This window comes from Bombus vosnesenskii, unplaced genomic scaffold (assembly GCF_011952255.1).
Source record: "Bombus vosnesenskii isolate JDL3184/JDL3185 unplaced genomic scaffold, Bvos_JDL3184-5_v1.1 scf7180000013293, whole genome shotgun sequence".
NCBI classification, from domain to species: domain Eukaryota; kingdom Metazoa; phylum Arthropoda; class Insecta; order Hymenoptera; family Apidae; genus Bombus; species Bombus vosnesenskii.
This window is the reverse complement of record NW_022882944.1, coordinates 2,819,222-2,833,347: the sequence shown is the minus strand read 5'-3', so window position 1 is coordinate 2,833,347 and position 14,126 is coordinate 2,819,222. Positions and strand designations below refer to the sequence as shown.

Sequence of the window (14,126 nt, the reverse complement as noted above, 5' to 3'; positions counted from 1 at the left end):
CTTATTATCTTTAGTATCTCTGTCGTTGAACTGTTCTCGTTACTACTGTATTACCATTATTTGGTGTCTTTAGCATCTTACACTATCTATTTAGTATCTAACATATAAATATTGAATTTTTATTTATCTATTTGATTTTTATCCTTCAAACGTCAGATCTCGACTAATCTTTCAATTTAAGACTTGCTCGATACGGTTATCAGAAACAGTATTCGCTAATTCGATTAAAATTATTCCAAGGTTCCGATTACGGCATATAAATTCCTGGAATTAACCTATTAAAGAAAATACAGGAAAACTGAAAGAGAAATTTCTACCACGATAAGGCCACGCGTACGCTATAAATACGAGAAGCTCTAAAGAAAATTCCTTAAGCCAAAGAAACCACAGGTAATACTATTGTACTAGAAATAGAAGAAACATGAAAGAAAAATTCCTGAAGCGAAAGAGCATGGGTAGTATACTAAAGGCAACCAAGCTTCGCCTAAAGCTTCGATTTCTCCGCAACACCCTGAAATCGATACACGAAACAAACCCCATAAACACGCCCCACGCACGGCAACCCGGTTCGTATCGCGAGCAGTCGCTCGATGGTAGAATTTTGACAAATTTGCCCACGTTCTAATCGCGTGAGACGCGAGATAACATTTAATCGTTGCGAGGTGATAATTGGCTTACTTCTTCCGACAATTTTCCAATAAAAACTCTGTTCTTCTCTCGATGGATTCACCGCGTGAACGTTCGAACGTGGAATTGCGACTGTGATGCATCGCATTTACGAAACGATAATTCAGGGCGTCGCGTATCGTCGAACGTTTCATAATTCAGCGTTCGGAGGCGCGCGCTCGCAAGAAGCAGCAATGCTTATAAATGATTTCGCCGTAGCTACGCGATGCATCGCGAGACGCCGAATTATCGATCCTTCAGCTTTCACCGCGTGTTTCATGCCTCGTCGCTGCCGGAAACGGTCGTTGAATAACGATTTCCAGGTTTTCTTACAAATTGCGCTTCCGCTATGTATAGTCGGTAAATGCACTGGCTAGCGAAAGTATTTGAACATTTATCACGGACAACCGTTACCTTTGATTTCATGGAAAACTCGAAGAAAATTCTGCCTGTTGTATGAGAAAATTATACGAATTAATTGGGTGAAATAATTATACGAGGAAATTAATTCTAGAGTTTTATCGAAGACCCTCGAAACCTACAGGCTATCGCTTAAATTATGGAAGAAAGAAAACTTTATGCTAAATGGTGGAATTATTCCCCATTTTTCAGAAATTTGCTTAAAAATTGACTTTACCAATTTGTGTGATTCTTCTAGGAAACCAGTGATAGATTGATATCCATCAAAATGTAAATTGCCACAGACGTTTGTAGTCTGCGTATAAACACGTTTGTCCCAGACTTTATTTCCACGAGTATCAGGTCCTCCAAAAAGTTTCTTTCGTTTCATAAGGAAATAATGGATGCACATTTTCCGTTTTATATTATTTTATCGAATTACGTATGACTCATTTTGTTTTATCAAAATAAAGATCACAACGTTCGACAGCTTAGGTTTCGTGTTTGTACAAAGATGCATCGTTGTAAGGACAAACTAATATATTAATAACAATCATTCTCGACGAAGAGCGAAAACATAACAAAATAAATTATCGAAATTCCCAGATTTAGACTCTTTATCCACTTGAAATAATTTTTCTACACTCGTCCAAGAAATAATTCAGAATTTTCCATCGAACAACGAATCGTAGTGGATCGAAAACGACCAGTTTAAACGCCGCTGATCGTGCAACGGGGGTGGCAAAAAAGTACGACAGGTTCGGTTGAGGGAAAGTCGTAGAAGAAAGCAGTCACCTACGGAGCTTCCTATCGTCGACGAACGAAGGGGAAAAGAAAGTCGTTCCATCGGTATAAGAAGAGAAGAATATCGGAATCTTCGATGCAATCGTGAAAGAACAGAAGCGTTTCTGCGGCTGACGTGGCATCGGGGTGGAGCAATTATTTAGACGAGTTTCGTGCCGCCTTCGTGGCTATCGATCGCTTTCGAAACAAGGTTAAAAATATCTATTTGCATGTCGAGATGCATTATGGTAGATTAGGCTATGTGGCTCCTTGACTCTCAGTGTCGCCTTTTTTCGTGTCGTCGTTCCACAGCCGCACGAAGGTCAATGTTAATGGAAGCGAAATTTGTGAATGGAAGGCAGATTGCTGACTGTGATTCGATTACACGGTAGAACTGCATTTACCTGAACCAGAGTTCAACATTATTCGAATTGTTTTCAGCAAACGTTTGTCTAAGATAATTACACGAATAAATTTATCGTGGTCGAATATCTTATTCGCATGATAATATCACGCGTGATATTATAGAACCGAATTAACCGAATAAACCGACTAAATTCATTTCGCTGGAATATTTTATCCGCGTAATAAATAAATCTGATGTAGAACAAACTGTTTAATACTTGATGTGAAACTTGATTGAGCGATCTTTAGAAACATGTTGTACATGTTTGGAAACATGTTGTTGAAACATGTTGATGAAAAAGAAGCAATTATGAGCTAATAAAAAGTTGAGCTCGTTTATCCTATTAACATTTTGTCTACCACGTTCTTACGATTGTAAAAATTGTATGAAAATTGACAGTTAGGGCATTTTGAATATAATCGATAAATAGAAGATACTTTGAAATAAAAAGTGCCCCATTGAACAATTAAACATTTTTATTAGAACATCAATAAAAAAAAATGAGAACAAATCTTGCATCTAACGGTGCACTGTGTTTGCATCCACATCTTTGAGGGGTAATCTACGAAAATTATTATAAACACACCTCAGAAAATAATCGTAAACGCTGTTTTATAATCATACAATTGAAGTTAGAAGTGTGCACATACCTCACTATTACATATACAATGAGCAAATACCGTTTACTAACATCTTCTACACGTTTCAACGATATATTCTGCACGTTCTGCTTACGACGAAATAGCGAATGCGAATGGTTTGTTGAAATAAACGAAACCTTGTTATAATACGTCGCTATCAACTGTTAGCAAGACGCCACGGTGGTCACCCGTGACCATCAATAAGATAAACGGTCCATTGGGGAAGAATGTCGTCTTAGATCATCAATTTATTATTAGTTTTCCATTGTATGCTTTGAATAATAAAAATACTCCCGTGGCGTCCTGAGCGAAACATGTGACTTCGGCGTGGCAGTCAAAGTGTTAATAACGTTCAAAATCTAAACGAACTATTGGGTTGGCAACTAGGCGATCGCGGATTTTGTCATTAGATGGTATTGACGAAATCCGCAATCGCTTAGTTGCCAACCCAACAGAAATTTTAAGCTTCTTATGATTTTAAATTTAAATAAAAGTTAATAGAGAAAATGAAATCTCTAAACGCGTGTATTATAGAAAAATAACTACCAATATCGTGATAATAATTGTAGTAAAAGATGTACGTTTTAATAATCATTCAAGTAATACGCTCAACGCTTTTCAAAAGCTAAAAGCCGAGTTGCGATCTTGATTTCCAGTGACATATCGTGATACGCGAAGACTGCATACTTTTTCTGGGATCAACGTCGATAATTCTCGTTGAGCGAAAAATAAATCGTCGGTGTAGGTGTAGGAGAGAAATCAGATATCCAGGTAACGTAGAACTGGTTTTCCGAATTTATCGGACTTCGATCCGATCTTTAAACGATTTGTAGACGAATCGACAGTTTGTACGCCCAAAGGATTCGGAAATCGACGCGCAATTTCAATTTCAGTTCTGTGTTTTCTCGTTGGAAGAGAATATTTGCTTAAAATAGCGATTACCGTATTGCTATTTGTATCGCGAATTTTTATTCGAAATATTAGTTGGAATGAGAATTTGTAAATGCTAGTTACACTGAGAATTCATTTTTATAATTGAAAATCTGCGTTTTCCTTCTTATGTTTAGTTTAAAAAACGAGAGATGGAGTTTTTTTAGGATTTTTTTTTTTTTTTTTTTTTTTGGAAAAAACCAGAGTACTCACTTTGGGATGTCGCCGATCTTCGGTGGTCGACATTTTCGCGCAGGAACGTCGCCCCATATGTTGTACGCTGCAAAAAAAAAATATTTTTTAACATAATATCCGCATTTCTATTCATAATATTCTATCAAAGGAAAATTAATTGGGACTGAAAAATTATAGTATTTGTAATACTCTGTTTTTGTCCTTACTTATTTATCTATTTTCATTTTGCTATTTGTATTTTTAACTACGATACTCGAATGAAAATGAGGCAATTGAAATTGTAAAAAGATATCTATTTTTAATTTGTAACATCCTAATGAGAAAAGTCGATTGGAACTGTACGACTACAATATTTTACCTCTTTGCTTTTCATCCAATTTTCTACAAGAATTTCAAGCATAAATTGGAACAAACAAGTTGTCCGAAACAATCTAGAAAAGAAGCTAAAATTCTAAAATGGGTTCGAATTAGCTTTCGTTATGGAGTGAAGTTTCGATAATCGAGCGGCTCAGCCTTAACGAGTTCTCAGCTTCTGAATTAACACGCGGACTTTTCAACTTTGCAAAACTTCAAAGTTCCTGTCAAAGTCTCCAAGGTATGCGAAAGTTAGACGTGCAGACGTGTCAGCGGCTTGAAGGGATTTCGAGACACAGCCGAACGAAATTTCGAAGATATCCAAATTCAGCGAATTTCCAAAATTCAGTAGCTCCAAGTTTCAACATTCTACTGACCCAGAAATTGCTACGAAATTAACATCGCACCGTAATTACCTGTGATAAATATCCCACTAAAAATTATTCTCCGATGAATGAATTCTAAACGAGAGAAGTTTGGTCGTTAAAATTTCGTACACACTGTATATACCTGTACGAGGTACCTATTTGTTTAACACTAAAACTACCGATCGTTAACACGAAGCTATTTCTACCAAAGCCAGTCAAAATGACTGGTCTTTTAAAAAAAATACGTAGTAATAGAATATTCTTGTATTTATTGATTTATTACTTTCTCACAGAAGAAATTCCATGTTATGTAAAATTGTAGAACCAGTCATTTTGACTGCTGTGGTATTTCTAGTGGAATTTTCCTGATAACTGATATCGTCATATCGAACGATACAACACACGACAGTAAAAATTTGAAAAACGTGTGCGAAGTTGTACAAAACGAGGAAACTGGTTAATTGGGGTTCGATAAACAGATTGCAGGACCCTTTTATATTTGGTCAAGTACCAGTCATTTTGACTGGTATTGGTATAAGTAGCCTTGATACAAAATTATTTTCAGTTTGAATACATAAAAAGCAAAATAAAATTCATTATATTGTTGTTTTAGTTATCGTTGCGAAAGTCATTACACCCTTGTGGAAAAAAAAATATAACATGAAGTAGAAATTTTAAAATAAAGTTGTAAAACCAGTCAATTTGACTGGTTTGGTAGTTCTAGTGTTAAAAAAGATGAATTTGTTGTTATGAGATCGAATTAAATGTACTCTGGTATATAGCTATATAAAATTAGCACCGGTGTTAATCCTTACTTTATATAATAAATAAATAAAAGTTAGCATTCAATAAACCTTCCTATGGGAATTGAAAGATAAAAGAAAGCTACTTGTTTGCGGTGATGAATTTTTTAAAATAACGCTACGGTTCAGCTATTTCCTGATCGGCTCTTTCAACGTAGGATAATTGCTTGTTTGTTATCGGTGCTATCGAAAATAGGATGAAAATCGAGGCGGACATCGACGTTGAAAGCGTTCGATTCGAAAAACTGAAATATCCGTGTTAATTGTGCTTCGTTGTTACACATCAACCCTCTCATTCCCTCATCCCCATGCTCGCTTATTCAACTTTTATTCCTTTCATCGATCGCTCATCTCGAAAGACATTTACTAATTATAAAGTTGGCTGTTCACTTTGAACACGTTTGCGATGCACGATGTCCACTGTCCGCGCTCCAAACTCTGAACTCTGATTAAACTGCAACCCTTCATTTTTGATGCTTTAACCCTTCCACGAAGAGTTAAACATCACATCCGGCCAATTTATTTCCACTGCAAATCAACTTGGCGATGCTACACGGTGCAATATTTTTCTTCAGCAAGGTATTAACGAATTAATTTGCATACATTTTCGTGGAAATGTTACAAATAGGAAAGTATATAAAAATTAAAGCAAAGCGCATATAATATGGACAAATATACGAAACGTATGTAAATTAGAATTTTTTAAATGTTTCTATTAATTAAAAAATAGTCTTCTTGCGACTATATTATGTTTCTTCATTTTAAATATGGAATTGATATAAAATGATGTAAAATTTAAAAGATAAAAATGTAAACAGCGCAAAGTTCATTAAACAGAATGGGTGGTTATTAAAATTAAAGAAAAAATGAGACTAAAGTTAATTACGGTGAAACTAAGAAAAAGTACAAGTAAAAACATTTCCTGGAAACTGCGACACATACGTCCTGTCAGGGATGAGAGAATTAACGCAAAATGTACTCATCACTGCGACAAAATTTCTTCTTTTGTCAGTTGAAAAAGTCTCATATCCCTTTAATTATGCTGTGCAAGCGTAAACTATGTCACGCACAAAATGTTCTTCGCCGTGGAAATATTCAATGAAAAGGGAAAAAGTTGCGCGTAATTCAAAGAGAAGATAACACGAAATAAAATTTACAGTGATTATAAGATTAACCTAAATTCAAAATAAACTCTTGCATTTAATCTAGAATATTAAATATTGCCTACAAAAAAGAAGAAGATAAAAATTGAACAATTGAAGAAAATTAGCCGATGCAAATCACATTTTTGTTTAAGCTTAATCGTTGCTTGTTTTAAGCAGAAATCGTGAGATTTAATCTAATTCTCGCCTGCGTATCATCTTTTCGATTCGTAGAGCATTTCCAGTTATTTCGAATGTCGTCGAGGTAAAACACGATTTATTGCTAGAAGTTGAAAAGTTTGGCTTTCCGCTCCGTCGATGGAAAGCAGAGGTATCGTAAACTCAAAAGTTTCTTACAGGGCATAGAAGGCGAATCAGGTTATGGCGATTCTTGGAAACCGATCTTGGAACGAATCCAATCGTCGCGAATCTGCTCGTTATCGTACGTAAGATCGAACTGGTAAAGAAAAATCGTGAACGAGCCGGCTTCCATTTCGATGGAATTCTGTAGGCTTGAAAAACAGCCAAAAAATGGTAAATACTCGAGTTTAACGAGGGTTACGTAAGGGAAAAATGTTATCGATAACAATTGAGTGATTTTTTAATATGTACCAAGGAAATATCAATAGACACGTTTTAGAAACGTGTTAAGAAATTTCGTTGACCGAATGTTCACTCGAAAAAATAAATACCTGTATATAACGTGCACACGTGTACACAACGACCGTGTATATTAATAAAAACAATAGCGTTGCGTTCTTCGTTGAAAAAATAACAGTGTACATATGCAGAGTGTAGAGAAAGGTTGGGGATAAACTTTAGGAACGCGAGTACTTGGATAGTTTTGACCAGATTTCCAAAAATACGAAATATAGTGACACGATTTTGATGTTTCCCTTTCTCGTCACTCTTTCCAATCTACCAATTTCATTACATTCCATTTCAACAGAATTCATATTTCTTGCCTGTGAATTTTACTTTTTACTTTTAGGAAGAGCAAAAAGAAAAAAGAAAGAAAGAAAGAGAACATTGAGACTTGTATTACGTCTCGCAATTGAGATCCTGGCCTTCTTATGAACTGGCCACCGGTCACACTTCTCCGCTATCGCTAAGTTTCGTGCCCTTAAGACCTTTTCCCTAATTGACCGCTGCATCGTAATTCAGGTAGCTAAGAGGCTGCTTTTTTATATATATATCCCGAGGATGCCTCGGGAATTAATCGAAAAAATTCTATTCTCTTGACAAATTGAGCGTGAAATCGCGTCAACATTAGCCACACAACATCGGCCACATACCTCATCACCAGCTTTCAACATTACGCTCAACCAACACATCATAACCTTACGCACAATTTCAGAAAAACCTTCAACTGAATAGCTCAAGCTTCTCCGAATAGTCGCACATTGACAAAACAGAGTCGTATTTCTTCAGGCTTTGTAAAAAAAATTATTTTATTTATGATAATAATCTATGGAGGTTCGTGCGTAGAGGATGGCTGGTACGTGAGGTTTAAAGGACGAGATTGCTCGTTGTCGAAATCGTCGAATATATTTAAAATAATAAATTAATGTACAGCCATTAATCGCTGAGTCGTTAATACAAAGTACAAATCGCAGAATAAAATCGCGGATGGAAACTCGATAAATGTTCGTCGCGTAACTCGGTAGATCGCTCGTGATACTCGAAGATACTCGATGATACTGTCAGATACTCAGTGCGTACTCTATTGCTCGCGATCGCGTCCGTTTATTTATACTGGTCCGGGGGAAGTCGGAAATCTTGATACTTCGAGGCAAAACAACAACATGATTCGAATTGTCCTCTAACTCATGTGCCGCTACAAATCCAATAATGTTTTATTTAAAATAATTCATCTTGTAATAAAATCTGAAAGAATATTTTCCTCGTATAACACACAATATGAACATCTTGCAAGTGCGGATGGTTATTGATCAATAAGTGTGAAAGCTCCAAGTGGAAAATGAATGCCGATGAGATTGGGGTTCGTTGGCCACGATTAGTATCTGATTTCAATCATCGGCTTGATTTCATCCGTGATTTGATTACTTCCGATAAATTGGCTTAATAACGTGACAAAGCATCTTGCCACGCTTCGATTACTGATCCGTTGTCGATTTTTAATGAGCAGGGGATTTGGAACCGTGGTTGTTTTTACGCCAACTTTACCATCTGTCGTTCCTATTTCCTCTCTGTTTTCCTTATTTCTTCCTTTTGCGTCTTTACGTTTTACGCGAAATATCGAACATCTTTTTTAGCAAATGAAGAAAAAGGTGGTGAATTATTCGAATGGAAGGAACACGATGTCAGGTGACTTAGCTAATGAGAAAACTCGATAGACTCCAACTTTTTCCTATTAATATCGAGCCTTTCAACGGTGATCATTTACTTCCACGAATTTATCTAATGCAAGAAAATGATATAAATAAACGAAAATAAACGCTTCAAGTTAAGTAAATAACAGATTACGTGATTAATTTGAGAACTAGTAGTCCTGGATTAGTTTACAAGATAGAAAACAAGAGTATTTTAAGATTACAGTCGTTCCAAGGTGATACATCATTAAAGTGCATTACAAATCGAACAGACAATTATTGGGTTGGCAACTAACTGATTGCGGCTTTTGTCAATAGCTGGTATTGACAAAATCCGCCGTCACTTAGTTGCCAATCTAATATTTGTGTTTTAGTTCTATTGAAAGTCTTCAATTTTCATACTAACGTAGTTTCGATTTCTCAATTTCCCTAGTCGCATAGACATGGAGATTCGGCACCTAAGAATCGCTCATTTCCTCCTTTTATCCGCGGTTTCGTCGCCCTCTGTGCACCGATAAACTTCGTTACCCCGTTATTGCACTCGGCGAACGATAATTAATTGAAAGGTCGGTGATCAAAGCCGGACAACTTTTCGTCCGATTGGAACGAGGCGATGGATCTAAAGGAAGCGAAGGAAATTAGATGAAGCACACGATGATAGATAAGAATCGACTTCGAACTTAATTACTTTCTCCCAGGACAGCTTCGGAATATTTTGACAATATCAATTTATGCCATCATAATACTGTTTTCTACGCTTTTCTATACGTACAGCTTCCGTTCTACAACTTGATTTTATAAAGTCATTAAAACTTCTAACGCTACTCGCTGCACAGGCAATTAAAATTTAAAAGACGAGAGGCAGAAAGGTTATATCTCTTCAAGCTCTAATTACAAATATCTGAAGTGACACGGATTAAACGAAATTAAAAAGTTAATACGATTATAGCAAGAAATTAGAATAAACGAGATAATTAAAGGAAAAATTGGATGCAAGGAGAAGCCACGTCCTATTAATCGTTTAAACATTAATACTTTAATTCAAAAGTCAATTTTTCTAGCAAGTTTGTACGACAACAAAATGAAGGGGCAAGACAGGTGTAAATTTGAATTCACACTTTGCTCGTTAATATGACTCGATTGGCTGCTAACTCGATTGATAGCCATCGACTTCTCAGACGACGCCATCCGACTCAAGCAAATTTACCTTCCGGTAAGATTCATTAACTAACCGTATTAAAAAAATTGCCATCGTCTCTGGTCGGCGTCTTTCGTGCCCCTAAGGCTAACCTGTTGCCCCCGTTTCCCGTGAGAAATTTCGTTACCGCGCTGATGCACCCGCTAGACGATAATTAAACGATAATTAATCCCTCCGCTGGAAGATTCGACCGAGCATGGAGTCATCGTATTTTCCGTTATCAAGAATTCTGTTGGATTTTCTCGTCGACAAGAGGGATATCTAGAAGCTAGAAGGACATACTCGTTTTCCAGGTATAATATTGCGCAATTTCGCCACAGAAATTGCAATCTTTCTTTTTATATCTTCTTATTGCGATCAAACAATAATTCAAACGTTGATTTCAGTGGTTTATTTCAAGATCGATTCTGAATGTTATATTTGTAGACCCGCGAGATAATAACGAGAATATTAACGTTGTGTTAACGCATTTTCTTATATTTTCCAATGAAATCCTAGGAAGTTGCTAATGTCGATTTTAGCCACGATTGGCAAACGATTTCTCAAATTAATGCCAACGTTCAATCTTCCTCCACGTTTTTCGATCGACGACTATTGAAATTGAAGGTATAAACAATTAAATAGAAAATTGCAAAATTCAGATCAGAAACCTTCTTACATTTTCCAATGAAATCCTAGGAAGTTGCTAATATCGATTTTAGCCACAATTGGCAAACGATTTCTTAAATTAATGCCAACGTTCAATCTTCCTCCACGTTTTTCGATCGACGACTATTGAAATTGAAGGTATAAACAATTAAATAGAAAATTGCAAAATTCAGATCAGAAACCTTCTTACATTTGAAATCTAGGAAGTTGCTAATATCGATTTTAACGATTGGCAAACGATTTCTTAAATTAATGCCAACGTTCAAACGTTTCGATCGACGACTATTGAAATTGAAGGTATAAACAATTAAATAGAAAATTGATTCAGATCAGAAACCTTCTTACATTTTCCAATGAAATCCTAGGAAGTTGCTAATATCGATTTTAGCCACGATTGGCAAACGATTTCTTAAATTAATGCCAACGTTCAATCTTCCTCCACGTTTTTCGATCGACGACTATTGAAATTGAAGGTATAAACAATTAAATAGAAAATTGCAAAATTCAGATCAGAACGTTTCATTCGACTTCTCAAAGACCTAACCACAGCACTGGCTGTTTATCGACGAGTAAAGGATTCCCAATAAACCTTAGAACGTTAATCGTTGGCGAAAATTTGAGAGGAAGGAATTTAACGTTAAACGCCGCAAGGAATTTGAAAGGTGGAAATTGCTGGTCTTCTCTCGATCGAGCAAGCGGGCAATACGATCGGCGATCGTCCGTCGAAGGAAGAATTGAATGGGGGAAAGCGGTATGAAGAGCAGAGAACGAGTCGCGGGTCATTTCCAATTACTCCGCTAGACGACTCGTAGGCACAAGTCAATTGTTAAATCGCCAAGGGTCCACGAATCGCTTGGAGCCGGATCTGTGTTCGTATTATCTCGGTCATATCCTCTTTTCCGTCCATAACTAGTGCCGGCTAACTCTCTGGCTGCTCTTAGCTGGAATCGTTCCAGTCACACACATCTATATACTACACACGTGCAGAGATATCGATCGCGATGACGATGGAAAAATAATTGTCAAGATTGCGATCGCTCTACTTCACGTGCACGGCTTCTGCTCGAGACGTCTGTTCGTTTCGTTCGTTCACTGAAATGGGCAAACAACAAATCTCATCAGTTTTCTCTTGATATACTTATGTCACTTATTTATCTTGCCTGTTGCGGGGAATAGAAAGATAGCGAATGGATTTAAATCGATTACGATTAATCTGTGGATTTTTGCGCACTTAAGGGAAACTTAAAGGTGCGGAAATCCGCCTGAGACGCAAAAATATATAAAATAGCTGGAATAGAATATACTCGTTATGGTATTTAATGGACAAAACAAATTTCTTACCTAGATTCCCTTTTTTCTGTATTTTTTTCTTTTTTTTTTTTTTTGTGATAATGTAATTTACGTTATATGAATATTAATTTGCATAAATATACGCACTCTGGTTACGTACGGTGTATTAACGAAATGTACAAATAAGAAAATCTCCCTCTTGATATATCTGTTTTATGCATTTATCTTACTATTGGGGAAACAGTAGATTAGATAACAAGAATTGTTTCAGTTATGATATATGAACCAAGCGAGTAAATAATAAATTTAAATACTGTTGCGAAAATAAATGACGAACAACGAGAGAAATAACCTAAATAATGTTGATATGTTTCTTTTTTTATGTATTTGGTATCTGTACAAATATTTAAGTAAATAAGATAAGTGAGAATTGTATTTTTATTTAACAGAGAATTTGGCTCGATCATGGTATATCGAACGAAATGAGCAAATAAGAAATTTAAATAATATCGATATAGATATTCGTGTCAAGAAATGGACAGTTTGAAACGTTCGTAAATCATCTGCTCGCTATTAAGTTTATCGTCGACTCGGCACGTGGACTTTTCCAAATCGAACGCCAGCATTTGCGCGAGTACGTGTGCACAGCACACACATCACCTTGACACACTTGCGGAATTAAAGGGATGCGTGTACGGCAACGAATACGCGAGCTCGTTTATCATCCATCCTACCGGATGAAATATTTTCGCAATTATACAGAGGCATAACTGCATCTCATCCGAGATTTCGTTGCTTCAAATTATCCGATTGATATACCCACGATATGAAACGTCGTTTCTGTGAACTGATATCGTTCATCAAATTTCGCCTTACTACCAAAACTTTCGTCAACTATATTGAGAAGGAGAAATTTATTACAATTTACGTATATTAAATATCGATAAGATAGAACGTTAATTTTGATTCAATGAATGAATTAATTTAAAAAAATAAACGAAATAATTAATTTATGTAGTTTCATTAATGTAAATGGCGATATTAAAAATTCGCTATTAGCTGTTGTGAACAATCGGAATATAAGACATTGCTGTATTCTTAAATTAATTTTGTTTATACTACTATTGTATTAAGTACTACTATTGTATGTACTTTACTGCATTCCTATATTCTTAAATATCTACATTACTATGTTTCTATTAGAGTGTCTGAAAAGTTTCTCTCGTTTCACAAAGAAACAATAGATGCACAACATTTTTCGTTTTATATTATTTTGACCATTAGTTTCTTTATCCTACAATTTACATCGTATGATCCATTTTGCGTTACGTGCAGTATATTAATACGTGTAATAAAATATAATATAAAAATGTTTTGCATCTATTGTTTCCTTCTAACACGAAAGAAACTTTCCAGACAACCTAATATTATTCCTGAATCCCTATATTCCTAAATCGTCAAATTCCTAAATTCCAATATTTTTATATTTGCCATATCCGTCTCTTGAAATTCGTAGATTTCTAGATTTCTATATTTCTAAGTGTCTAAATTTCTACACTTCTATGTCCCTAGATTCCTAAATTCCTGCATTTCCAAGTCCCTAGATCCCCAAAACCCTGCACTTCTAAGTCCATGGATTCCTAAATGCGTGCATCTCTAAATCCCTAGATTCCTAAATTCCTACACTAGTAAGTTTCTATGTTTTTAAATTCCTAAATCGTCAAATTTCTAAATTCCAATATTTTTATACTTGCCATGTCCCTCTCTTGAAATTCGTACATTTCCAAATTCCTATATTTCTAAGTGTCTAAATTTCTAAATTTCTATGTACCTAGATTCCTAAATTCCTGCATTTCCAAGTCCCTAGATCCCCAAAACCCTGCACTTCTAAGTCCATGGATTCCTAAACGCGTGCATCTCTAAATCCCTAGATTCCTAAATTCCTACATCCCCACATTTCTATACACATC

The 14,126-nt window shown here is 35.8% G+C and overlaps 1 protein-coding gene across 3 annotated transcripts in view; it reads right to left on the bottom strand.

Moving 5' to 3' along the window:
• LOC117232734 overlaps positions 1–14,126 on the bottom strand; it is a 92,361-nt gene that overhangs the window by 45,800 nt on the left and 32,435 nt on the right. For all 3 annotated transcript variants that reach the window (XM_033492331.1, XM_033492333.1, XM_033492332.1), the window contains exon 3: positions 4,039–4,105. In XM_033492331.1, the coding sequence (XP_033348222.1) occupies positions 4,039–4,105 (67 nt within the window). The remainder of the gene's footprint in view (positions 1–4,038; positions 4,106–14,126) is intronic.